General features: G+C 42.1%; 1 protein-coding gene across 2 annotated transcripts in view; it reads right to left on the minus strand.

The window, feature by feature from the left end:
* The window catches only part of cfdp1 (craniofacial development protein 1), a 256,567-nt gene that overhangs the window by 186,169 nt on the left and 42,480 nt on the right, over nucleotides 1-27,918 (minus strand). For both annotated transcript variants that reach the window (XM_072518304.1, XM_072518303.1), the window contains exon 5: nucleotides 2,254-2,382. In XM_072518304.1, the coding sequence (XP_072374405.1) occupies nucleotides 2,254-2,382 (129 nt within the window). The remainder of the gene's footprint in view (nucleotides 1-2,253; nucleotides 2,383-27,918) is intronic.

Here is a 27,918-nt window from a genome sequence, read left to right on the forward strand (position 1 = left end):
CGGTGCGTTAGCTTTTATTGGTAGAGGGATTGAGTTTAGGAGCCATGAGGTCATGTTGCAACTATACAACACTCTGGTGCGGCCGCATTTGGAGTATTGCATGCAATTCTGGTCGCTGCATTATAGGAAGGATGTGGAAGCATTGGAAAGGGTGCAGAGGAGATTTACCAGAATGTTGCCTGGTATGGAGGGAAGATCCTATGAGGAAAGGCTGAGGGACTTGAGGCTGTTTTCGTTAGAGAGAAGAAGGTTAAGAGGTGACTTAATTGAGGCATACAAGATGATCAGAGGATTGGATAGGGTGGACAGTGAGAGCCTTTTTCCTCGGATGGTGATGTCTAGCACGAGGGGACATAGCTTTAAATTGAGGGGAGATAGATGTAAGACAGATGTCAGAGGTAGGTTCTTTACTCAGAGAGTAGTAAGGGCGTGGAATGCCCTGCCTGCAACAGTAGTGGACTCGCCAACACTAAGGACATTCAAATGGTCATTGGATAGACATATGGACAATAAGGGAATAGTGTAGATGGGCTTTAGAGTGGTTTCATAGGTCCGCGCAACATCAAGGGCCGAAGGGCCTGTACTGCGCTGAAATGTTCTATGTTCTATGCTCTGTTCCTCTCTATTTATGTGCCAATGTTCAAAATGGTACTAACCAGCAGAAGTAGTGCAAGATAATTTGTTTTTACACTGCCAGTGGAGCTGGTGCTCAACACAAACTTGATATTTTTTAGGGGCCTCCAGATTCTTGTCTGGCTGTACTAACTTATAATTAGGACAAAGATATTCTTCCAGAGGAAACTTTCGGAAGATTAAAATACAGCACCATGATTCCTCCTCTGTCAGCACCTGGCAAAACTGTTCCTATATAAAGAGAAAAAAACATTTTCTTTTCAACAAGATGGCAGTTATTAGTTCCCAAAGGTCCTGCCAGATTCCAATTGCCCAATTGTATCTGAGAAACAGCAGAGTTTCGAAATATATATTGCTTGCATGTTTAATAGATACACATGACTGCAGGAAAAAGACTCAAAATGCAGGAGTGTGTGAATACATGTAGGGAAACAACTCTGAGCACAACACTTCATTTTCTTGGCTGTTTCTCAAGTAAATGACAATGACAAGCCAATCCTAAAATGAATGTGTTGTAAAGTACAATGCAGCTCATCTTAAATACTGTGTCACTCTTTCATCTCTCTGCATTAAAATGGTTCATGAATTCACATTCATTTGCAATGTATTCAGGGAATTAAATGAGAAGCTTTCAGAACAAAGTTTTCTTGACAAAGCAAAAAAAAAAAACTTCAATTATTGGTGAAAATGGTTAAACGAAAAAGAACTTGGGTGTTCAAATCATTAAAATGATTTAAAATTATTAAAATGAATGCAACGTAAATGGATCCATAGTTTCATTGACCTGGGAATAATGATGCGCCTTTTTAATTCTTTGCTATAATAAAAGTAAGATCAATCACCTACAGAGCTAGAAACTAATTAGTATTTTTATCCATCTGGTGATCTCTGAATTACCTCAGTTATAAATTAATTTTCTTACACACCATTTGGATTAAATCAAGCACTGATCTAGCACCAAGAGTCTGTCAAAAAAGATCTGTCTATCAAAGCTGTTTCAGATGCTTTCAGTAGACTACAATTGTGCAGTGAATTTGATGTGGATTTAACTCTACAGTAAACGTTTCATGTTAACCAACTACTTCAAAGCTGCCAGGGTCAGTGTTCTTCCCCAACATTGGTTTCAAAGGAGCACACTCAAACTATGTTGTGTCAGCATGAGCATAAGGTGAAAAAAGGTAGTTGAATGCTCAGTAGCTTGAAACCACATCGAGCTTTGAGACTTTAGACAAAATATATGAGTCCAGATACTTATCTGAACATTGCCTTCAGGGAAGAGAACCAATTTGGAAATCTTGAATTCTGGCCATTACTCGCTCGTGCAACTGAATCTGAACTTAATTTTTACAAGGCAGCAGTTTGGAGACATCACAAAAGCACATTGCCAATTCAACTGCATTTTCAAAGCACTGAATCGGAAAGGTTTGGGGAAATAGTGTAACCAACCTAGACCAGTTGGGGCTGAAACTTGGCCACACATATGGATATATTATTAGGATAAGTGGCTCACCAAACAACCAGAATATGTTCCAGAATATATTCATATTTATGTTCTGCTTTGACTGGAATCCCAAAAAGCCAATTTCCAACCGTGTGTGACTCATGTCAGTCAGTACTTACCCTGAACCTGTAGGAACTCCCACTTCCACAGTTGCTGGTACTGCTGGTAAATCTTTTTCCTGAACTTCATTCTGGTTTTTAAAAAAGATTTTAGCTTCTTTGGAAGCCGCATCCACTTCTTTAGTCACCCTGTGGCAGAACAAAATTGAATGATTAGATTTTATGCATAATCAAAGTCACTACATTTTGCTTGTATAAACAGAAGACAGCTCAGGTTTCAAGTACGATGACTTGAATATTCAACTAAAAAAACAACCTTTAGCTCAATATTCAACCAGGTTGAAAACTGAAGAGAAAGAAAAGTTACATTTATATGGGGTCTTTCACAAGCTCATAATGTCCGAAAGTGATTTACAGTTAATGAAGTACTTTTTAAAGTCACTGGTATAACATTTGGAAACACAGGAATCAATGTACCACGTTTAAACATTTGGATTAAAACTGTCACGGATTTCACATTAGCTGACGACAGCTAAAGATAGATTAATATTCATCTCTAGACTGGATTCATACTGAAGATCCCAGCTGTGAATCAACACCATCTTTATCTTGCAACCGGTTGTTCCCGTGATCAGTTATAATTGTAGGGATGGCTGACAGCTTATGCAGCCCAAGTCCAAACATACTGTGCATCTCAAGATGTATGCCCCACCAAGATTATCAAATTCAAACTTGAGATTCATTAAATTTCAAAACAGCTTTCCTGAGACTTTACTCATCCCCTCCTTGCCATTTTCTATCCAAAGCTACAGTTTCGTGGGGTACATTTCCAAAGGACTAATGGACAGCACCTTGCCCAAACTCAAGTCTCCCAACTCCCCTGCATTCTGTGGGAAATCTCAAAAGTGCGTATCTTACTCCACTGTTTGTTCTACCCTATTCTACCAGTTAGTTTTCCTCAGCTTTCCCCAGATCTTTTACCTTGCGCACTAGTGCTGAACAAAGCAGCAAAGATGCAACGCCATTGTAAGGCCCCTGCCAATACTGCCCTGGGGGTACAGAAATATGGCACAGTTTTTCCTTCCCACTAATTTCCTTCAATTGACTCCAGTTGGACACCCATCCATAACTGCCCTTGAGAAAGTGGTGGTGAGCTGCCTTCTTGATCTGCTGTAGTCCACCCACAGTGGAGGTTCACCCACAGTGCAGCTAGAAAGTTCCAGGATTTTGAACCTATATTTATGTAGCATATTTAATGTAGAAAATCTTCACAGGCTTAATCAAACATTTGACATCAAGCCTTAGGCCAAGTGATCATAGACTTGGTCAGAGGTTGAGCTTTAGGGAGCACCTTAAAGGAGGATAAGGATAAAGAGATGGAGAGGTGTAGGGAGAGAATTCCAGAGCTTAAAGTCTTGGCAGCCAAGACCATGGATGATGGAGTGATTAAAATCAGAATACCAGGATTGGAAGAGCACAGATATCTTGGTGGGTTTTAGAACTGGTGATTACAGAAAGGGAGGGACAAGGCCACAATGCTATCTGAAAACAAGGATGATAATTTTAAATCAAGGGTTACTTAAACAGAAGCCAATATATTTCAGGGAGTAATGGATTAAAAGAATGGATAGTCAGAGGCTTTTCCCCAGGGTAGAGGGCTCAATTACTAGGGGGCATAGGTTTAAGGTGCGAGGGGCAAGGTTTAGAGTAGATGTACGAGGCAAGTTTTTTTACGCAGAGGGTAGTGGGTGCCTGGAACTCGCTATCGGAGGAGGTGGTGGAAGCAGGGACGATAGTGACATTTAAGGGGCATCTTGACAAATACATGAATAGGATGGGAATAGAGGGATACGGACCCAGGAAGTGTCGAAGATTGTAGTTTAGTCGGGCAGCATGGTCGGCACGGGCTTGGAGGGCCGAAGGGCCTGTTCCTGTGCTGTACTTTTCTTTGTTATTTATTCTTAACAAAACTGAAGTGAGTTAGGACAGGATTTTGGATGACCTTAAATTTACAGAGAGTAGAATGTAGGAAGCTGGCGAGGCGGGTGTTTAAATTGTCAAGTCTAGAGGTTGTTACAAATATGAAGTTTAAAAACATTGTTATGGTTCGGGGCTGTCTGTTTAATTTAGGGCAAGATGGAGGAATGAAGGCGATCACGTGGCCTGCTCTGCATTCTGTCCAACAAGCAGCTTGGATGTCTTGGTTGTTTTAAAAAATATATATTTTATTCCAAACTTGTATAAAAGGTTACAAAACATAAACAATTCGGGAGCAATTTCCCCAACACACAACTAGTTTTTCCCTTTTTCACACCCCTCCTCCCTCCCTTCCCCCCCCCCCCCCCCCCCACGACGAATACCTCCGTTAACACGGCCACGAACATCCCCCACCTTGTCTCGAAGCCCTCCGCTGAACCCCTTAATTCGTACTGATCTTTTCCAACTAAAGAAAACTATATAAATCTCCCAGCCAGGCATCCACCTCTGATGGCGTTGCTGACTGCCACTCCAATAGAATACTTCGCCAGGCAATCTGAGGCAAAGGCAACCTATTGAATCACCCCTGCAACTTTTTCCTCCTCGCAATCCCTCCGTGGTTGGCACCCTTAAGTGCTCCCCATCTACCTCCACTATCTCGTTTGTTAGCTGTTCATATTCCTCCCTCCTATCCCTATCCGCATGGGTCTTGAATGACATAATCTCCCCCCGGTCTACCGCTTTTAGTGCTTCCCAAATTGTGGCCGTCGACATCTCCCCGTTTTGGTTCAATTCTACGTAACCTTTAATCACAGGCCACACTTTGTCACAAAACCCTCTATCGGCCAACAACCTTGAATCGAGCCTCCATCCCGGCCTCTACTCACGTCCTGATCTAAGCCAAATCTCCAGTCAGTGGGGCGCATGGTCCGAGATTACTATTCCCCCCGTACTCTGCCTCCTCCATCCCAACCGAAACCTCCCGGCTCACCACAAAAAAGTTGATTTTTCAATACACCCTACAAACATGAGAAAAAGGAACACTCCCTTCTCCCTGTGTTCTTGAAGTACCACGGGTCCACCATGCCCATCTTTTCCATAAACCCACCCAGCTCCTTTGCCATTCCCATTGACCTAGGGCTCGATCAATCTACCCTCGGCTCTCGGACACAATTGAAATCTCCTCCCATAATCAAGTGGTGCATGGCCAAGTCCGGCATCGCTGCCAGCAACCCCCTCATAAAATCTACATCATCCTAATTCAATGCCTACACATGCACCAGTATCACCGGCGTCCCGTCTGATACCCCACTCACCATCACATATCTCACACCCGGGTCCCTCATTCCTTTGTGCTCACAAATCAAGTTTTTTTGCTCATCAAAATGGCCCCCCCCCCCCCCCCCCCGGCGACTTTGTATCAAATCCAGAGTGGAAAACCTGACTCACCCCTCCCTTCCTCAGCCTAACCTGGTCCTTCATGCGGAGGTGCATCTCCTGCAGCAAGACCACCTCCGCTTTTGAACTCCAGAGGTGTGCAAAGACCAGAGATCTTTTCACCGGTCCATTGAGCCCTCGCATGTTCGATGTTATCAGCCTTACCGGGGGTTTGTGCCTCCATTCCCCTCTACAATCTGCCATCCTCCCCTTTCGGCTGTACCCCCGTTAATTTCACTCTGTACCTGGCCCATCCCATCCAAGATAGCCCCTTTCTCCATCCCTGACATGTTTCTTCTCCAACCGTGCCACGTTGCATCTCTCTTCCATCCACCCCCCCACACCCCCACAACTACCTCTCCTTGCTTCTCCCCCACCTCACTTCCATTCATCAGCATTACATGCCAGTGTGGCAACTCCTGCCTATAGGTTGCTTCTACTGATGCCCCACCCCTCACCTCACCTTCGTTCTGTGAAGGCGGCATCTGCGGACCTCCCCCACCCAAAGAGAGACTCATCTCGAACCACAGGCACCTCCCACAAAGACAAACAAAAAGAAAAAAAACACAGGGCGAGTAGGCGCAGAGAGGGTGAGAGAATAAAAGAAAGAAAGAGGAGACAGAGCGCCCCGAGAGCTCGCTGGAGCAGAGAATTAGAGGCAGTATGTCTCTGTTATTCACCATGCAGGATGTACCAGGGAATTCATTCTCAGACTGACGAGACCAAGCTCATGAGGGCATAAACGAAGAGAGAGCAAGAGGGAGAGATTAAGAGCATGTGTGTAGAAGATATCCGACTCAAAAAGGAGCCAAGAAAATCTTTGGACTGGTACTTGCAGAATGAAATATCTACAAGGGACAGATTAAAGTATAAGCATGGCAGAGGAATTATTTTTGGTCGTTATCTCAGTTAAATGGGATGTCTTTTCTGCAGTTTAGATTTTAAGTTGCCTATTGAGCCAATGTGACTTCGGTTTTATTTTTTACAATAAAAGTCCTAAAACCTTGTGTGATCCTTAAAGCCATTCATTGTAAGTTTGAATTTTTCAAAAGCTTTCAGTCTCCAATGGGATAGTAACAAAGGTCTGGATGGCAAGCGCAGAACATCAGTGCACTAATCATCAGTGACTAATGTGTGACATCCTTGGCTTACCCATTATCAACTGCATTTTGTAAACCATCTGAATTTTTTTTGACCTTTAAATGTCAACGCCACTAATGGTGCTCCTTCGGAATGAATCAGAACCAAGCAAATGGAATTTTAAATATCACTGTACAGTTCAATTCCTCCTACGGAAAATCTTTTAACATTTAAAAAACTTTATTGATTTTTATTTTTTCTCCATGGCCGCTGCACAAATTTAACCTTAATTCTTGGAAGCTACCAGGCACAGGATTATCAAAATAAAGATCGCCCTCAATAATTTGCAGCTTCAAGTTGACGCCATCCATTATTTATGACCCCATATACTCTCAGAAGGGTTAATGACATTGAAGCAGGATTAATAATGTTTTCTAAAAAGCAAACAACATGTTAATTAAGCAATAATGGACAAGCAAAAATCCACAACCAATGGCCCCATAGACATATCTTTCAGCAGGGGGTCACAGAATGGTGATCAAGCACCAGGTCGCGTTCTATTCTGAACACTAATCTCTGCGGTGATTGTAACGGAGGAAAGACAGGTTGATTGGAAGACAAAATTGCAGGTTGAATGCTCCAGTCAAGCTTGCCTGTCCTCAATTACAATCCCTGCAGGATCACATGTCCATTACTGCTAGTAAATCACCTCCCAGCAGGATTTTATTCCAGACTTCTTTTTAAAAAATGCTGTCTTGTCTATACAGCCTTTTGCTCCTACTGGCAATCAAGCAGGCCAAAGGTTTCAATTCATTCCATTCTTTGGATGAAACAATGAAGACCGCAAAAGGAGGGGGGGAAAAAGCCAAGGAGAAACAAGGATATTGAAACAGCTAATTAGAAGAACAGGAAATCAAAAATCACACTAAAACAAAAAGTATTTACACGGAGTTCCTCTTCCGGTGCATAATATTAACAGTTTAAAATGTACGCAAGGGAACAGGGGAGTCAATTTTTATTCAGATGTGATTACAATTTTTCATTTGATCTATTATTCTGAGTAGCATATGAAGAATCAAGAACAACCAAGAATCAAGCACTGAATTCCTTTAATTCTTTACTGATTTTATTCCTTAATTTTCCTACAGAAGCTTGACTGTGGCTTACTCTGGTAAGAAACAGTGGTTCAAAACATGGGGGGGGGGGGGGGGTGCAATTGTATGCAAGAAATAGTTTATTTTCTCCTTCAGATTTGATTCAATTTTTCTCCCTAATTCGGAGGTATGATTCCATGGTAGCAGGGACCCACCAGTACCTTATCTAAGTAATTGTGCTTCCATAATCATCAGGCTCTTTTGACCACTGGAGCTAATCCCCCCAATAGCCCCTACAGATATCTTTAAGCAGGGGCTCCAGAATGGCCATCACGCACCAGGCTACACTCTCCTCTGTCAAAGTGAAGATAGCGAAAGGGTTTGACCACAATTTAATTGAAATTAAATCCTTAAATAAGCAAATTGGGGCATGAGATTGGACAGTGACCAGCATAACATCTGAAACAGAAACAAGAAGATGTCAGAGGTTTTTAAGATTAATGAAGGATTTTGATAAAGTGAACAGGGAATAACATTTTCCTCCAGTGGGGAGCCCATAGGTTGGTTACTGCTGGGAGTGTGAAGAAAGAGGTTCAAGAACACTTTTATGCAATGGGTTTTGGAGCATGGAAGCTTTGCCACAGGGATTTTTGAGGCACAGACCACTGCATATTTAAAAGGGAAAATTAAGGGAATTTAAGGGAAAATTGAATCAAGATTGAAAACGGAGAAACATTCACGGCTGTAGGGCGAGCGCAGGAAAGTTGAATTTGTTTCGGATTACCCAAGCAAGGCAACAGTACAGTCATGATATGTTGAAACTTCTTCTATTTCTATGGAGTGGGTGAGGAGTCAATCCCATTTAGTGTCAGCCATGGCAGCACTCTCACCTCAGAGTCAAAAGGAACTGAACTTGATCACAAAAATCAAGGCTGACACTCTAATGCATTACTAAGAGAGTGCTGCACTGTCAGAGTTGTCGTCTTTGGGTTAAGATGTTAAACCAAATCCCCATCTGCCTAATTGGATGGATGCAAATAGTCCCATTGCATTATTTTAAAGAGCAGGGGAGTTATCCCCAGTGTCCTAACCTCAATCAACTTCACAAAAATAGATTATCTAGTCATTGTCACATTGCTATTTGAGTTTGTTGCTTGTGAATTGTTTGCCATGTGTCCTACATTGTAACAATAACTTCAAAACAATACTTAATTGGCTGTGAAGCACTTTGAGATGTCCAGTGTTCATGTACTTTTTAAATGCAAATCATCTCATATGCAAGCAACTCAAATTAAGCAGGTTGCATTTATATGGGACATAATAGGAGCAAAATCAATAACTAGAATATCATTGTAAGAAGCCTTACAACACCAGGTTAAAGTCCAACGAGTTTGTTTCAAATCACTAGCTTTCGGAGCACCGCTCCTTCCTCAGGTGAATGTTGTCTCGTAGGCCCTATCTCTCCATTCACCGGAGGAAGCAGCAGTGCTCCGAAAGCTAGTGATTTGAAACAAACCTGTTGGACTTTAACCTGGTGTTGTAAGACTTCTTACTGTGCTCGCCCCAGTCCAACGCCAGCATCTGCACATCATAGAATATCATTGGCACGGTGACATTATGCCAAGGCGACGGCAGTACATAGAACATTCAAAAGACACTAAAAGCAATTTATTAACATTTTACCCCTCCTCTGTATATCACGGTAGCACGGTGGTTAGCACTGTTGCTTCACAGCACCAGGGTCCCAGGTTAGATTCCCGCTTGGGTCACTGCCAGTACGGAGTCTGCACGTTCTCCCTGCGTCTGCATGGGTTTCCCCCAGGTGCTCCAGTTTCCTCCCACAAGTCCCGAAAGACGTGCTTGTTAGGCAAATTGGACATTCTGAAATCTCAGTGTACCTGAACCTGCGCTGTAGTGTGACAACTAGGGGATTGTCACAGTAACTTCATTGCAGCGTTAACGTAAGCCTACTTGTGACACTAATAAAGATAATTATTATATACATAATGTCATATTCTCCTCTTGGCTTTATGGCAACTTTACCATGCCAATAGTAATCACCAACATTTGCCAATTTAATCATAACTGAAGATAACCTATATAACCGAATAGCTAGTAACCAGACGTCTTAATACACGTAGGGATGTGAAGGTAAAACAAAGGATTAACATTCAAATCCTAAGCATATCACCAAAGGGTTCTACTCAGTACATGCTTGAACTCAAGGTGAGCCCAGCTTTTCAATGCAAGTGCTAGGTTCCTATAACCTCAGGATAATCTACAATCAGATTCATGAGCTTTGCCCACATTTCAAAAATTAATGCAGGGATGTTCAGACATCAATTGGGCATGATGTTGACTGAATTTCATATCTGAAGTTTTGAAAATTAAGAAAATTTACAATTACAAATCCTTTTCTCCAACAATATAAAGCTTCAGTTAGAAGCAAGTATGCTTTGGAGAGGTGGTCTTGTGGCAGAAGAGCACCCCAACTCTAAACCAGAAGCTCCAGGTTTGAATCCTACCCCCAAGACTTGATGGCCAAAGAAGGTGTGTTCATAACATGCTGGCACCACCTCCCCAACAGATTGATTATTAACCTGCAAATCCTTCCAACATATGCTAATTGAAGGTAGCAAGAGGAGAGAGTCCTAGCCAACTGTGTGATAGAACTGAAGTTCGAACCTCTACCATCACTATCCATAGCTTCAGACTACAACATGCAAACAAAGTGTATACAGCCACTGCAACTCTGACTCTAAGGTGATCTGTAACACACTACCACCATGCTTTGAGAGAATTACTCTGGCTACAAAAGAAGTTAGACATGCATGATTTTAGAAGCTAGTTAGATGCCATAACATGTCCCTAATTAGACAGCATCCAAATTTAATAAGACATGAAAATGGAAAATATCAGTTTGCACTATTTCCCTCGCCAGCTCTATTTTTTGATCAAACTATGTAGGTGAGTAGACATCTACTAATTATTTCCTGGATTCAGTCCAATAAAATGAGTAGTGGTCTGGTAAATGCTTACGTAGAACAAAAAATAAAACAGCTGGCCTCAATTAATTCAGACTGCTGTACTTTCCATCACATCTTTTTTCCTTGATTTCTCCTTCCCTCCATCTCCCATTCCCCAGTCTCATATGTTTATTCATTCTGCCCTCTCTCTCATCACACACTGATTTTCCAGTCTGTTGCATACTCTCATCCCCAGTCTCTCACTGCCCTCTCCAGCAGCCACCCCCCACCCCCCCACCCCCCACTGCATTGTGCATCTCACTCATTTACCCTGCTTCAATCACCTCCAATGGCTTGCTACTTTCTGCCCCAAATAACAGAGGAAGGAAAGTCAACGGTGTCAGGGGAATGGTGCCCTGCAATACCAATATCAGAATTTTTATTTTCTGATTAAGCCATGTTGAAAGATCCCATTCGACCAAGATGTATTCTCATCAGATATCATAAGCTGCAATGCTTTGTAACATTACAGTTATCCAGACAGTACAACTAAATTTAATGTACCATGCTGGACATGGTCTCCAAAATTATGGGCTTGAATACATTTACAAGAGGCAAGGGAGACTTTATTTATATGCTGGCACATACATCTTTCCAACACAAGCTGCAGTGCTTTGGCAAAATGAATTTCAATTTTACCCACAGGTGACCGTATATAGGGTTGTTCTCTTTTTATTTCCACTACATCAGCAGTCATCCATAGTGTGTTTCGCTTATTAACAGGAAGGTGAAAGTAACCTGCAGATATTTACAAAGGGAGTGATTTTTGTTTAGAAAGAAGGACATAGAGCAGCACTCGCTCTCACGTTACCGTAACAACCTCCCGGGTGTAATAAAGTTATCAGACTAAAATGCTGAAAACATCATCCGTCAACCCTGCAACGAAGTGTAATATTAGCATTATTGGCCTCACCAGAAGTGCCTATATCTTAAAGGCAGTAGTCTGCAAAGGGTGATGTAATTGGGCAATAGTTCAAACACTGCAGACTTCTAATGTTTAATCACGGAGGTTAGTGCTTTTCATAGACAGCACACCACAAATTGAAAAAATACAATAAGAACAGTGTTTTCCAACATTACCAACAGATTGTTTTTTTAAATTCCTCTCGTTACAAATTTCCACTTGTTTAACACACGCCAGGGAAATAATTTGTACAACTGTTTTCTGACAAAGACTTCATGGAACAGAGCTACTTAATGTGGGCTTGAGTACGGCGCTCTTTCCAAGGGTCGGTGCAGACTTGGTGGACCAAATGGCCTCCTTCTGTACTGTAAATTCTATGATTCCATGATGAAAAGTTTGAGAATATATTACATTACTTGGTAGGTAAAATGATGAACTGTATCCATGGAGTGAGAATACTTCAATAAATGCTAAAATGTAAAATCCACTCAGTACACTAAATCCTAGCTGCAGTTTTAAATATTGCTTTTATCTCTTTTAAATAAACAGGCTCATGCTTTGCATCAAGATCCTCATGCAGCTGTATCTTTGCAGATATATTAACTGTCAAACAACATGGGTTAGATTAAAGTGCAGTCTATACTTCATTAAGGCACTTAGTCACTATTTATTTTATTGAGAATGTTAAAATGCTACAGGCAATCATTGATTTTTGGCTAATTTACCAATGTGGAAAATGTGTGCTGCGCACATCAAAACCCAACCATTCACAATAACCAAGACAAATATTTGGTCAAAAAGTAAAATAATCAGACAAGGTGGCTTGACATGTCTTCTTTTGTAGAAATCTTATTGACTTCATTCTAAAAGATAATTGCATCTCAAACATAAGGACCAGCTTCAGCTGGTTCTGATGGGCTTCGTGGGAAATGTCAGAGCCATATGAATTTATTACATTATTTATGAACTATGTAACCTAACCCAGTGCTCAGAGACCTCGGGATTGATCAATGATTCAATAAGTGATCACTTACATCTCCACCCCAGCCCCAAGGGAAGCCCTTCAATCTCAATATTCACAAGGGAACCACAACTGCATTTCACAACCTGTCAATCAAACATTTCATGTTTCATTTATAGACTTTCTGAAAGCCATCATGTTCCCAGTCAGAGACTTCTTACGGCACCATAACTGTCTTTTGGAACAATGCTTCATTTGTGATGCTGATTAACTTTAACACTTGCAGACGTTATAGTGCCTCTGAAACCATGTAAGCTACATTATCCCACAGATATAGACAGAAATCTGTATGGGAAAAAGCAAATGAGAGAATGGTTTCTAGTTAGGAAATGGAAATAACTTAATAAAAAGGATATAGCAGCTAAGATTTTCTGCCAAAGGTGCATCAGTTTCCCAGCATAACTCCAGCTGACAGGAATACAAAAAACAATGAGCTGCAGCACATTTGGAAAGGACCCGATATCTTTGGGATTGTAACAAAGGCGATTCATTTATATGGAGCCATAATTGTAGCAAAATTTCCCGAGACACTTCACAAGAATTTTATTAATTAAAATTGAACAAGTCACAGAAGGAGATATCAGGATAATGCCCAAAGCTTTGGTCAGACATGTTATTATGAAGCATTTTTAAAAAGGAGAAAGATGTAAAGAGATGGAGAGATACAAGGCACTCGAAAGCACGGGGTCAAATGGTGGAGCGATTAAAATCGAGGATCAGCAAGAAAGCTATGACTGGAGGACCACAGAGATCTCAAACAGCTGTAGAGCAGGACGTGGTCAAAGAGAAAAGACCATGGGGGGATTTGAAAGCAAAAATCATCATTTTAAAATTGAGGCACTGACAGACCGGGGAAAACACAGAGGTGACGTGTGAACAAGAGGTTTAGCCCAGTTTTAGATTAGCACAAATTATAAACGGAAGGGAGGGAGGGTGGCCAGGAGAGCAATGGAATAGACAAATCTTGAGGTCACAAGGCAGGCGTGAGGGTTAGAGCAGCAGACGAGCTGAGGTAGTGGTGGAGTTGGGCAACAAATGGAAGTTGACAGTCTTTGTTGTGGGACAGATGTGTAGTCAGGAGCTCAGCTCGAGCTCATACACACACCAAGGTTTCAAACAGTCTGGTTTAGCATCAGGTATTGATCACTGGGAAGGAATGAAATTAATGGCCATGGAAATGGTTTTTTGGCAGAGACCAAAGGCAATGAATGCTTGTATTCCCAATCTGGAGGCAATTCCTGCTCATTCAATATGCCAAACAAAGAGGGTAAAAAAGCAAACAGACAGTGGGGGGCAGAAGAGGGGTGATGGTGAGAAAGAATCAAATGCCAGCGCACATGTGGAACCTAACATCAGAGTTTCACATGATGGTGACAAGGGGCAGCATGTACATGCAGAAGAGAAAGTGAAGAGGGGGATAGCAAAATAAGTGTGGGAATGGAGAGAAGTCTGGCTAAAATTGGATACCCAAGAAAGGAAAAGGCAGAACCACTTATCTGGGTGATGGAGGAGAGGCATTGGAGGAGAGTGGTGTAGTCAACCACCTAGAAGTCTGCAGACAAGCCAAGAAAAGGTGAAAAAGGATAGCTTATCATGGTCACTGTTTCATAAAAAATCAGCTGTAATTTTGGCAAGGACAGTTTCAATAATGTGGCAGGGTGGAAATCTGAAGAGATTCAAACATGGAATTCCAGGAAAGACAGACATGGACCTAGAGTGTAGCGGAGGCAGGGTTATTGAATACATTCAAGACGGACTTAGGAAGATTTTTGATCTACAAGGGTATCAAAGGTTATGGGATTGAGGCATGAAGGTGGAGTCAGAGTCAGTATCAGATCAGCCATGATCTTATCGCATGGCAGAGCAGGCTCGATGGGCTGTATGTCCTGTTCCTATTTCTTAGATTTTTGTAATACAAGTGGACAACGTACTAACGAACATGAAAAGGACAGGGAGGTTGGAGATGTGGCAGCAGTTTGCAAGGAGAGAGGGGCCATGAGTGGATTTTTTGAGGGGTGAAAGTAACAGATTTGAACAAGAGGGGGAACAGCACAGGAAGAGAAGGTGGATGGTCAGCAGTTTGGGGAGAATAGGATCAAAGGAGCAGGAAGTGGGTCTCATGGACAAGTTGAATTCAGGACAGCACAATAGGAGATAAGAACTCTTGAGAAAGATGAGAGGCGTGGGCTAGGGCAGAAAAGGAATCATAGGGGATGTTTGGTCTAATGGGTCAGATAAAATGAAATGAAGTGGAAAATGCAGCTAAATGGATGGTGCCAAAAAGCCATGAGATTTTTTGTTGTTAAGAGTTCAGGGCGGCAGGGACAGCGGAGGTTGGTTGAAAAGGCAGGTTTGCAGCTAAGAGGAGGATATTAGAAGTGACAGGTCACTACAATGTCGTGAAGCAGATGTAGTTTTACGCGATCTATGTCTGTATTGTTTTTTTAAAATAAATTTAGAGTACCCAATTCTTTATTCCAATTAAGGGCCAATTTAGCATTGCATTCACTTACCCTGGACATATTATTTTGGGTTGTGGGGGTGAGACCCACACAGACACGGAGAGAATGTACAAACTCCACACGACAGCGACCCAGGCCGGGATCAAACCCGCGTCCTCAGCGCCATGAGGCAGCAGTGCTAACCACTGTGCCGCCCCTTTAGGTTTGTGTTGTTGGACATTAGAAATAAGGTACCGATTTAAGAGTTTAATTTAGTGCTTCTGTGCAAGAAAGAGTAAAACTTTAGTTAGGTTCATGTTAAACAAAGATGTTTGTACATCTGGGGGGGGGGGTTCCTTTAATATTAAAATGTGTCTATTGTGCTTAGAGGAGTTTACAGCATGAAAGATAAACAAGAGCTTGAAGATGAGCTATTGCTTGGCAATCAGAGGACACTTTTAGGAGAAAGAAAACTTGCGTTTTAGTTTAATTGGACCCAGTTTTAATTGGAGCTTAGCAGTTAGAGAGAGAGAAAGAACAGCTCTCAACTCTGCCAGAAGCAGAACAATGTAGTAATGGACAAGAAAGCAAGTACGGTCAATTTTAAAAACTAGAAAAGGAAAAGAAGGTTCCAGGAAGATTGAAGTAAAAAGGGAAACAGGAACTGGAATTTGAGCAGATCACTGAAGTTAAAGACAGAACTTGAAAGGGCACACTAGGTGAAATTGGCTGGAGAAAAGACTGAGATCTGAAGCAATTGTAATGTTGGTGTCCTTATTCCAGTCTTGGGAGCAATTGTATTTGTTTGGGGACAGAGTACTTGAGAGATTGTGTGAATAAACGCCTGTGGATATTCAAGACAAAAGGAATACTGAAACGAGTGTTGGAAATCCTGGAGATGGATCCTTGCTGAAAACAGCGGAGGGAAAGCATTGTTTATTATTAATAATAATAATCTTTATTAGTGTCACAAGTAGGCTTAGATCAATACAGCAATGATGTTACTGTCGCCCTTAATCGCCACACTCTGGCGCCCGTTCGGGCACATTGAGGGAGAATTCAGAATGTCCAATTCACCCAACAGCACGTCTTTCGGGACTTGTGGGAGGAAACGGGAGCACCCGGAGGAAACCTACGCAGACACTGGGAGAACGAGCAGACTCCGCACAGACAGTGACCCAAACCAGGAATCGAACCTGGGACTCTGGCGCTGTGAAGCAACAGTGCTAACCACTGTCCTACCGTGCCGCCCGTAAGATTCCAAAGCGTGTCTTTTGATAGTAGAGTTTGGACACCCTCAGGTGACAGTCACCTGGGGGAAATTTGAAGAGAAATCTGATTGGGTGGCATGTACAACTTGGTTTCAGAGTGAGGTGTTGACTGACCACAGTTAGCCTGTTAGGTGACAGGAACTGTGTATTTATCGAGAACATTAGAGCATAAGGTATATTTTGTAACCTGTGTTATCCTTAACATTAGTGTCCATTTGTGAAGGCAAGTGGGAGTGAAGGGGTATTACATTATAGTCAAACTTTTCATGTTTAAGAATTGCATTTTTTTGATGGCAGTGCTATGACTCCGTTTATCCATGACTTAAGAAAGAATGTAAAAATTATAGTCTTTTGAGCCAGGGTTCCATGCCAGGACCTTCCCACCCAGTACGAACTGGGATTGTGACACTAAGTATGTCTGCCCTAATGTGTATTCAAATTAGATTGGAATGTGTGATGCACTTCACATCAGTGAGCAAATGATTAATCTATAGATCATACTCCCTAAGAGACAGTGCAAGAAGATAGTCTTGGTTCATTTAAATGCAAATAAGATGGATTTTTCAGAGAAAATAATAATTTGGGATATAGTATACGAGTAACCTGCTGTAAATGTAATAAACCCATGGATGAGTCAAATCCCAGGGGAGCAGCCTTTACATTAGGCAGAGTTTCATGCTATCCGTGGAGTCCCAGTTTGCCTCATGAATACATCCGTAAGTAATCAGATATACCCATAAACACTAATAATTACTGTAATACTTGGTTTTTCAGATCCAAATGTCGAATAAAAAACACAGTAAAAAAAACAAAACACTTAAAATCACAGACCAGACCCTCCCTGTTTTGTCAAGATCCGGTTAGGGAACAGTAATAATGTTTTGTTTAAAGCAGACAGTTTGAGATTCAAGACTCAGAGAATAAAGCCACAAGATTTTCAATACAAGGTCAGAAAGATTTGCAAGATCTATTTTCCATTCTAGCATTGAAGGTTAATATGAGGTACATGTAAGGGGCGGCACATGGCAGCGGTTAGCACTGCTGCCTGTGGCACTGGTTTGAATCCTAGCCCTGGGTCACTGACCGTGTGGAGTTTGCACATTCTCCCCGTGTCTGCGTGGGTTTCACCACCATGACCCAAAGATGTGCAGGTTAAGTGGATTGGCCAGGCTAAATTGCCCCTTAATTGGAAAATAAAATAATTGTGTACACTAAATTTATTTATTTTTAAATATGAAGTATATGTGATTTAGCAAACTGTGGTTGAGCACATTGCGCAACTGCCAGATGCGACCAAGATAAATTGGCAGATGTGACCAAGATAGAGTCCGTGGATTTCACAGCAACCACCCACATGTAAACACAAGTCAACCAATCTGCCAAACTCTCTCCCTCACAAGGGATTCCAGTCTTTACCTTTGAAGATATAACCTGGGAATTCTCTCCAAAATCACCCCAACTCTGACAGCATCAGCAACAGCCCACCCTACAAAATATAATTTTGATATTCCATCCCCTGGATTTCCAAGAATGCACTCAAGCACCAACTTTCACCAGGTGTCGGCTGCATCAAGCAGAACACTACTGCTCCAAAGGGGTACTGCACCGTCACCCCAATGGCTATTAGTACAGAGTCACCAACCTTCTGCTGCCTTTTTGAATCCAGAGCCCTCTTCACTTGAAGCTTGCTAACCACAGCCCATTTCCTGCTTGGAGCCTCTTTCGCTGCTCCTCTTTTCAACTGGACTCTTCTGCCTGGGACTCTTTCCCTCAATGGCACTCTATTCGAGTCACTTGACCCAAGATTTCATGCTATTTTCCCTTCCTGCACAGGCATGCTCGGACTAAAGTATCGACTTGCGTGTGTGCAATCTGTTCTCTGTTTGCCCATGCGCAGAAACTTCGAGGACTGTTGGATATTTGAGGCAAGAGGTGGTGTTGGGAACTCCAAGCTGGCTTTCATAACTATACAGTTTACATTGTGTTGGAGTTGAAAAGGGCCAGGGGTTCACATTGCGGCTGAGATTTAGCACAGGAAAAACACTAATCTTTCTCTGTTTAGTGTATCGTTTTCAGACCTGTGCAATACAGCCTGCAGTGTCATTAATATAGTCAAATAAGTTTTCAGCATTTTCATGCTCTAGTGCGAAATCCCGGAGCATCTCAACAGTCTTCACACCATTGGCTAGGGAAACTGGCACGTGAACATTCATCAGCATCTCCAGGACCATCTGCCTCCTTGGCTGAAGGACATACTACGATAGCATCTCTCAGTTCTGTTGTGCATCATATGACAAAACTTACTCCATCTAAGTTTCTATGGGTGTCTCTGCATGAATCTCCATACCATCAGCAAGAAGTGCCTAGTCAGTCATTGAATTGTTTCACATCACACTGCACTTCCTCATTCTTGTTGTGCAGCCACACTGGTTTGAACTCAGCGTAGTTGATGGAGTTTGTGTTGTGGCTCCCTTCACCATTATCTAAAACATGTATTTGTGCATACACATTCAAGAAGTGGCCGAGACCATTTTGTAGTCGATCAGCTGTCATAATGGAAACATCCTCACCCCTAACTGAATTGAAGAGGAGGTTGTGCCTGGCCTGGAATCAGTCCAGTCATCCGCTGATGCCGGTGAACTCCATGGGTCCCAGCTCTTCACCGTGATGACTCCCCTTTCCTGCAGAATTGGACCAGAGATGGGAGAGTTCTCTGCTCAGGCTGCCCTGAATCAGGTCAGCAGAGCTTCTTTGATGTTGGGACAGGCAACTGTTCTCATCCTCTCCCATGCTGAAGTGAGCCTGTTTCTTCCAAGATGTTCTCCTTGGCTTTTAGAATGGTGGACAAATTCCTTCACAATATCTGCTTTTCTCTTCATGCCAGTTTTCCACTTGTTCCATCAATTTCACTTTCTCTCCAAATCAATATTTTAAACTTTCTCAGACTTCACCATACGGGTACATTCTGCACATCACTTCGAGAAATTTGAGCGTGGTTAGATCCAATCACTCCACTCGGGTTGGCCGGTCGGTGCAGTCACATGCCCCATGATTTAGGCATTATTTCTCTTGCTGGCATTAAACAAAATGTTGGTTAACCTGGATCAATCACTGCAGAATTTTCAGCTAATTACTGTTCCGTTGCTTTTGTTGTTACTCTGCCGCCGGGAAACTTCGACACAAGCTGAATATCTTGTTTTATTCATCGAGATTCCACCGTGAGGCAGATTTGAGTGATTTCAGTGAAAGAAGTGAATTTGGACCCATGTTCCCAAAGCTGCCTCACATCCTCTAGAGTCTACTGCAAACCAATTGCCGCTGTTGATTGTTATTAATGACTCCATTATCACAACATCTTTTGGCCAATGATAGATGATAATAGACTGAATGAATCAAAAAGTCACCGAAGGAAGTGTTCCAACTTCTGATTTCTCTCAATGCTCCCCCCCAAAAAAACCTTCTCTTTGAAAACAAACATGCTCTGCCTGCTTTAGAGCTGTGCTTCACTAAATAATAAGGCAGGCAAAAGAAGTCTGTTCCTCTAAACAGCCTACAACAAGGTACATGGTTCTTGACTCTCCACAGGCACGAACTGCTTAAAGCAAACTTGGACCAATCAATAAGGCTTCTTTGAAGAATATGAAAGTCCTTGGGTATTGAAGAGATAACATACCCATAATAACTCATCTAATTACAAATAAAAGAACCAATGACGACAAAGAAATCTGGAATCTTTTTCTAACAGAGCATGGAACGCTATTGTGGACAGTCAAGGGAAAAGAATGTTAACTATGAGGAACTTCAAAACAGTCAGTCAATGTCTCATGATCCCCTATTGGATGACAGATTTAAACACCATCAAATATGAAGCAGAAATGAATGTAAAAATAGGGATTTACCTTGTGTCTTTGTTAAACTGAGGTTTATCCTCTAGTGAAATTAAAGAAAAATCACAAATGCTGGAAATCTGAAACAGAAAATGCACAATGGATCAGCCAGCATCTGAAAGAGAAAATATTTAATGTTTCAGGTGAAACCTAATGAGAGGATCTTCTTCGATTTTCTCTTTTAGATGTTGTTGAACCCCTGAACATTGAGCATTTTCACTTTTTATAATGATACATGAATATAATGGGAATGCTACCATGGATTATAGCTGACCTATCAAACAGAAGGCTGTGGAGGCCAAATCACTGAGTGTTTTTTAAACAGAGATAGATAGGTTTTTGATCAATAAAGGGATCAGGGGTTATGGGGAGAAGGCAGGAGCATGGAGATGAGAAAAGTATCAGCCATGATTGAATGGCAGAGCAGACTCGATGGGCCGAGTGGCCTAATTCTGCTCCCATGTCTTATGGTCTAAGACAATTCTGCTTTATCAGCCACAGAAAATAATGTTTTTACATCTACTCAGGTATAACTCAACCCCTCTCCCTTCAGCCACAACATGCTGTACTCACATTAATCGCCCAATAAATGTATGTTTATTTATCAGTACCTTATATACAGGTGGTGTTGTGAAGTTGTATGGGAGTTTGACATGGGGAAAACTTTGTGACCAATGACAACCACCCACGACTCACTTTTGTACTTGGCAGACGAGTTAATCCCCATTTTGTGAGGGATTGCGACTGGAATACTTGTGCATCCAACAGTAGCAGCTAACATTGCCTGGTCAAGTAAAGCACAGTTCATTCCTCAGCATCCAAACAAGCAAAATTGCCAACTTGGCCAATAATGGGGAGCATTTTTGCAGTGTTGGCACTTATGCACATGGAGCCCAACTGAGGTGGGGGTTGGGGGAGGAAAGAGAACAAAACTCACAGGACTGCTGCAGCCACCAGACAACACAACTTTAAAAAGATGCAATCCTGTGTCAGGCCCATTATAATAATGCTTACAGTAATATCTGTTTGAAGGATAATCAAGCTCAGTTCAAATCCAAAGGAGGGGCAATAACCCCCAAAACAATTACATTTGCTCTTGGCAACTGAATTATCTATTTTCTTCCCCATCTAGCTCCAGTACTGTGTAAAGTCTACAGACATAAACCAGCACTCCATCTTTTTAATGAATGGAGATTGCAGGGTTAATCATGTTTCAAAGTGAGTAAATGTATATTTTTTCAAAATGCAAAATCCAGTCACTTGAGGAAATAATGGGAAGGAGTCAAAATTATAAGTGAACAAAAAACTTCAAAGGATTAAAAGCACATGAAAGGTAGGTAACTTTACTTTATTCCTCGATTTGTTAATTCTAAGCTTACATTAGGACAAAACCAAGGCTAGCCTTTCATCTGTGACCCGAGCTGAAAACCATCCCAGATTGGTAGGATAAAAGGCAAAAGAGGCTTTTGGTTACTATCCCTCAGTACTAATACACTGAAAAAGTACCACCTTTGGAAGATAAAATGCAAATGATGTTTGATGAAAGCAAGGACAGGTCAATTAGCCACCTGGCAGATTGAGTGTCAGGCAACTCTTGGCATTGACAGCCCAGGAAGCCATAACTTAAAACAGTTCCTAGTCCAGCAATCTGTCTGTCTATAATTCCCACTGCCTCGGAAAGGCAACCAGCATAATTCAGGACCCCATGCACCCCGGACATACTCTCTTCCACCTTCTTCCGTCAGGAAAAAGATACAAAGGTTTGAGGTCACATACCAACCGGAGGTCACATACCAACCAACTCAAGAACAGCTTCTTCCCTGCTTCCATCAGACTTTTGAATGGACCTACCTCGTATTAAGTTGATCTTTTCTCTACACCCTAGCTATGACTGTAATATTACATTCTGTAGTCTCTCCTTCCTTCCCTCTGTATGGTATGCGTTGTCTGTATAGCATGCAAGAAACAATACTTTTCACTGTATACTAATACATGTGACAATAATAAATCAAATCAAATCACAGTAAACATTTGTATTCTGCTGCTATTCAGAATAGCCAGTAGAGAAATGGGAATCCCCAAAGTGCCATCTAGTCGAAATGTTTGTTTTATTGGCAAGTATGAAATGACTTGACAGTGAAACCTGCATTCAATCTCCAAGAAATCTGCAATGGGAATAATTGTGGATCCCCAATCCCTTGGGCACGATAACATTTTAAGATCTCAAATAGATCTTCCACAAAGTCACTCATGAGTCAGAGGTTAATCGGTTGCAAGCTTGTCTGTTTCTCACTCTCTCAATTAGGGCCAGGAGTTAACAAGCTATATTCAGCCAGAGTGATTTCAGGGAGGCCAAAACATCGTTGCCAGCTACAATTTCAAACTGGCAAAAGACAGAGGACTCCACCTTTATTGGACTTGCATTGCATAAAGTTTAAAAAAAACCTCCAAATTAAGTATTGATATTTGCCTAATCGCTCCTTCCAAGTTTCCTTCATGGCTGTTGATACAAAGTACAATCATTCAAATAAAAATTACATCTCCTTTCAAGAATAATTCTTGCTTACAATATCAAATTGGAAGACAATCCAATTAACAAGTATCAAGAAATATACAACTGAAATTAAAAGTAAAACAAATCCACGTTTCCTCTTCACCAAATACCTCGAACACAATACTCGATCTTACTGAAATGTTCTACTTAAATGAATGCGTTTCAATTCAAGACTTGCATTCAGCAGCTCCCGCCAGACTTGAAACAAATGCTCCCATTCTCTTTGCTGTTCTTTCGCAAAAGGGAGAAGAAATTGCAACAATATCTAAAATTTAAACAATGCCTAAATTCAAAACTTCACTTCTTTCCATGTAACATGCTGTATCTGCCAAATACCACCAAATAACTTCTAAAATGAAAGCAAAATACTGCGGATGCTGGAAATCCGAAATAAAAACAGAAAATGTTGGATAAACTCAGCAGGTCTGGTAGCAGCTGTGGACAGAGAAACAGAGTCCATATGACTCTTCTTCAGAGCTGAAGAGGGGTAGCAATGTGAGGAATTATATATTATATACTGGGAGATTGCGGGGGGGTGGGGGGGTGGAGAAGGTGGAGCAGAATAGAAGGTCGAAATAACCTCCGTCAAGCTGCAGAGAAACTTGCCATAAAGAGTATTTCAAACAGCATGGTTTTAAAAAAATAAGTTACCCAATCGGTTCATGCCCTCCATCACATTGTTCGTGTTATACACATTGAAATGATTTTAACACTGTGTTAATAGGTCCATTCTAGTCTTCAGCCCCTCAGCCAAGAGGCTGACAAATAGCAAATCCTGCTGGCTCTGTATTGTCAGCTTTGTCATCAATCATAAAAATAATAAGTTGTAGACAGAACTGGACAGAGAATTTTAGTTGTTGACTTCATTGACCTTCTTCAGCTGACAGTGTTCGATCTGGGACTCCACTGTAATCAATCTCCAGATCTCGCATAAACGCAACATAATGCTGGAGTATATTTTAAATACAAAAAGTGTTTGACTATATGTAAATGTAATGATTTTCTTTTGCAAATCTTATTATGTTGGAAACCTCATTTCCAGCAGAGGTTGATAACAATGGGCCACAACTCTAAAATTGTTCACATCACCTTCATTTATAACCCACCTCATGCCATCACAAAGACCACCTACTTCCACCTCTAACATCAATTGCCTCCATCTGTTTCATTCAAGGGCAGCACAGTGGTGCAGTGGGTGCAGTCACGACGACGAGGTCCCAGGTTTGATGCTGGCCCTGGGTCACTGTCCGTATGGAGCTTGCACATTCTCCCAGTGTTAGTGTGGGTTTCGCCCCCACAACCCAAAGATGTGCAGATAGGTGGATTGGCCATGCTAAATTAAAACAAAAAATCTGTTTCTGTCCATTTGCTACTAAACTCATGCCCGTCTTTGTCACTTCTAAACCCAACTACTGCAATGCTCTCCGGCTCAATATACTTCATGTCAGAGGTCGGGTGTAGGCAGTTAAGATGAACATTTTGTTGTGGTTTTTATTCTTATATCAGGCCTGCCGGTCTTTTTGCCGAAATTGTTTTTTAAGGGGGTGGCCAGGTTCATTTAGTTGTTTGTTTGGGCAGGGAAGATGGACAGGATAAGGAAGGCGGCACTTCAGAGGGCCTGCAGTTTGGGGGGGGGGGGCTTCCGAACTTCTTGTATTATTACTGGGAGAGCACGGAGAAGATGCAGGGCTGGAGTAGGGAGGCAGAGGCTTTATGAGTGTACATGGAGGTGGGTTCTTGTAGGGGGTCGGGGATGCGGCCGCTGGCAACGGCACCACTTCCGCTTGTCCCAGAGAAGTATTGGGAAAGTCCAGTGGGGGTTGCCATGTTGAAGATTTGGAGACAATTTCAGCAGCACTTAAAGTTGGTAGCAGGGCCGATCCGAAGGAACCATGGATTTGAGCCGGGGAGAATAGAGGCGAGGTTTTGGGGATGGGTAGAGAGAGAGAGAGATAGAGATAGAGAGAGGGGGGGGGGGAAAAAAGAGAGATTAAGGACTTGTTTTCAGAGGGGCGGTTCACAAGCTTGGAGAAGTTGAGGGGGAGGTTTGGATTTTCCAGTGAGGAGGGTTTTAGGAATATGCAAGTGAGGGACTTTGCTGGAAAGGTATTTCTGACCTTTCCGATAGCGCCTGCCTCCTCGCTGCTGGTGGAGGTCCTGCCAGTAATGGGGTTGGAGGGTGGGGTCATGTCGGCGATCTATGGGAGAATTTTGGTGCAGGATAAAGTGTCCATGGAGTGGGTTACGGCCAAGTGGGAGGAGGAGTTGGGGATGACACCGGAGGAGGGTTTGTGGTGTGAGGTGCTGCAGAGGGTGAATGCCTCAACCTTGTGCACAAGACTGAGGTTAATACAGTTGAAGGTGGTGCACAGGGTGTATTTGATTAAATCAAGGATGAACTGGCAGTTTGAGGGGATGGAGGAGACTTGCGAACCATGTCGGAGGGGCCCGGCTAATCATGTGCACAAGTTCTGGTCCTGCCCGAAATTGGAGAAGTTTTGGGGGTCGTTTTTCAGCATCATGTCGGCGATCCTGCATATGGATTTGGAGCCAGGTCTCCTGGGGGTCGTCATATTCAGGATGTCAGCACCTGTCGGAGATGCAGATGGGAGCGGGGACAGATGTTTTCGCCTTCACCTTGTTGATCGCTCTCAGGCGGGTTCTGTTGGGGTGGAGGTCAGCTTCTCCACCCTGTGCCTCGGTATGGCTGGGGATCTAATGGAGTTCTTACAACTTGAGATGGTGAAATTTGCCCTAAGGGGGGCAAATGAGGGGTTCCACAAGAGATGGGGTTTGTTTATTTAACATTTCGTCAACATTTCATGTTGGGGGGGGGGGGGGGGTTGGTGCAGGGGGTGTAATTGGGGGCGTAATGTTTTTGTTTTGTAAAATGTTAAAATGCTAAAGATTTGGAAAGTACTTTTAAAAGAATACTTCGGTAGTGCAAAACTTTGCTAGCCATATTCCAATATACACCAAGTTCCACTCAATCAGTTAAAAGTTATCTTCGTCCCTGGTCAAATTTAAAAATCTCGTCCCTTTTGTTTAAATCCATTCAGTATCGCGCGGGGTAGGGGAGTGTAGGGGGTAAACAGGGGTAAAAATTCTACAAGTGTAGGGGGTAAACAGGGGTAAAAATTCTACAAGTGTAGGGGGTAAACAGGGGTAAAAATTCTACAAACTATCATTTGTGAGGTTGTGGAGTGTGTTGTTGCAAGTGTTGCTGTTTTTAAAAAAACACATTTGCAATAAAATACTTTTTTTTTTTTTAAAATCCATTCATTATCTCACCCCGCCATTTACTTATACAACACACCATCAATTACAAAGTCAACTTTTATTTGGCAATATGCCTTAGTCTCAAAGTCAAGTGGGTCGGTACCAATGGGACTCTTCTTTCCTTACCCAACCAACTCTTAACCATCCTTGTGGTCTTATTCTCATCGCACTTGTCAACATGAAATAGTACTGGGGCCCACATGGTCAAGGAAGTGATCGGAGAACAGCTCCATCCATTTGTCACAGGTATCTTACAACCAGAGGGAAGAGAATTTTATGCAATCAATTGGATGTGCCATTGACATGAAAGAAGGTACTAAATAATTTCTATTAGTAGAGATGAAAAAGGTGGGGAAAGGAGATCTTCTTTACTCAAGATCTACACAAAAGGAATGTTTGATGAATGGCTTACGAAAAAAAAACATTCTGAATACCAGCTACTGCACCAAAGACAATCATCGCATTTTCCCCACACATTAGCTAAAATTAAGATTACTGTTTCATGATTGATCTTTCATCAGAAGTGGGAAAGTTAGAGATTAAATTACACACTCTTTCTCTCTGCACAGACCTTTCCAGCATCCGCAATACTCTGCTTTTTGAAAATTAATACTGCCGTGCAAAGTCAATGGCAGTGACTGGTGAATTAACAAGTGGTTAACTCACTCCAACACTCACTGCCAGCAGCACAACTACACATTCAGCTGAAATCCATTCAAACTGAAGGGCAACCAGTAAGTATTTAATTACCACAGCCAAACACATGCGACAAAAGAACAAGCACAAAACGTTGGAAAGATCCAGTGGGTCAGTCAGCACCTGTACCGAGGAAGGACAGGTTACTGAGGAAGGACAGGTTAACATATTAGGTTGAACTCTTCCCTTTGTGCCACTCAAAATCTTTAGCCGGCTGCTGTGCAGTATTGTTCTTGTTTCAGATTTCCAGCACTTGCACTTTCATTTTTTAGATTTGGTGATGGAAGCCATTTCCTTGGATATGTGCAGCTAAATTACGTTTCAGCCATTTGACTGTTGACGGCCAGCAGCATTGCTGTTCGAGTGCGTTGGTGTAGGAAAATTAATTCACTGCTTGTACCATCTATTGCATTCCAAACAAAAAAGTAACCACAATGTGGAAAAATGTATGTAGCATAGACTGCCAATTAACTCAATATCAACCAGAGTTTTCAGAGTGTGGGTCTCTGTGTTCCAGCGATGGCCCCGATCATGGGAGAAGCACCATTTTTATTGAGAATGGTTGCCACTGCTGCCTTTTCAATGAGATGGAAATGAGGCAGGATGCAGTCTCCTGGCCAGAGCGGCAGCAGTGAGCATGTCACACGCCCTGCACATACACTTGACGTCAAGCATGTCCTTTTGGTGTGAAATCATTGAGGAGAGCTTCTTCCCTTTTCTAGCTGCTGGACTGTAAAGACAAATCATTTTCTTACAAGAATTAGAGAGAGCCAGAGACACAAATAGGCAGAGTACCTACTGGCCAGGATCTCACATGTGAATCTGCTGAGAGTTGCTCAGAATTCCGATTAAAGATGCCTCACAACTTTAATCAGAATCCACTACACATTTTTATGAATTCCAAATTATTGATGGTGTGCTAGGCAATTAGACTGAAAAATGTAAAGCACTCACTGTTCAAATTTCCTTTCTCTTAACAAGTACAGAATCTGTAAAATTAAATGGCTGCTACCCTCTGGTGGTAACAAATCATAATTAATTTTTGAATATCTTACAAT

The sequence above is a fragment of the Scyliorhinus torazame genome, chromosome 10 (assembly GCF_047496885.1).
Source record: "Scyliorhinus torazame isolate Kashiwa2021f chromosome 10, sScyTor2.1, whole genome shotgun sequence".
Classification (NCBI taxonomy): domain Eukaryota; kingdom Metazoa; phylum Chordata; class Chondrichthyes; order Carcharhiniformes; family Scyliorhinidae; genus Scyliorhinus; species Scyliorhinus torazame.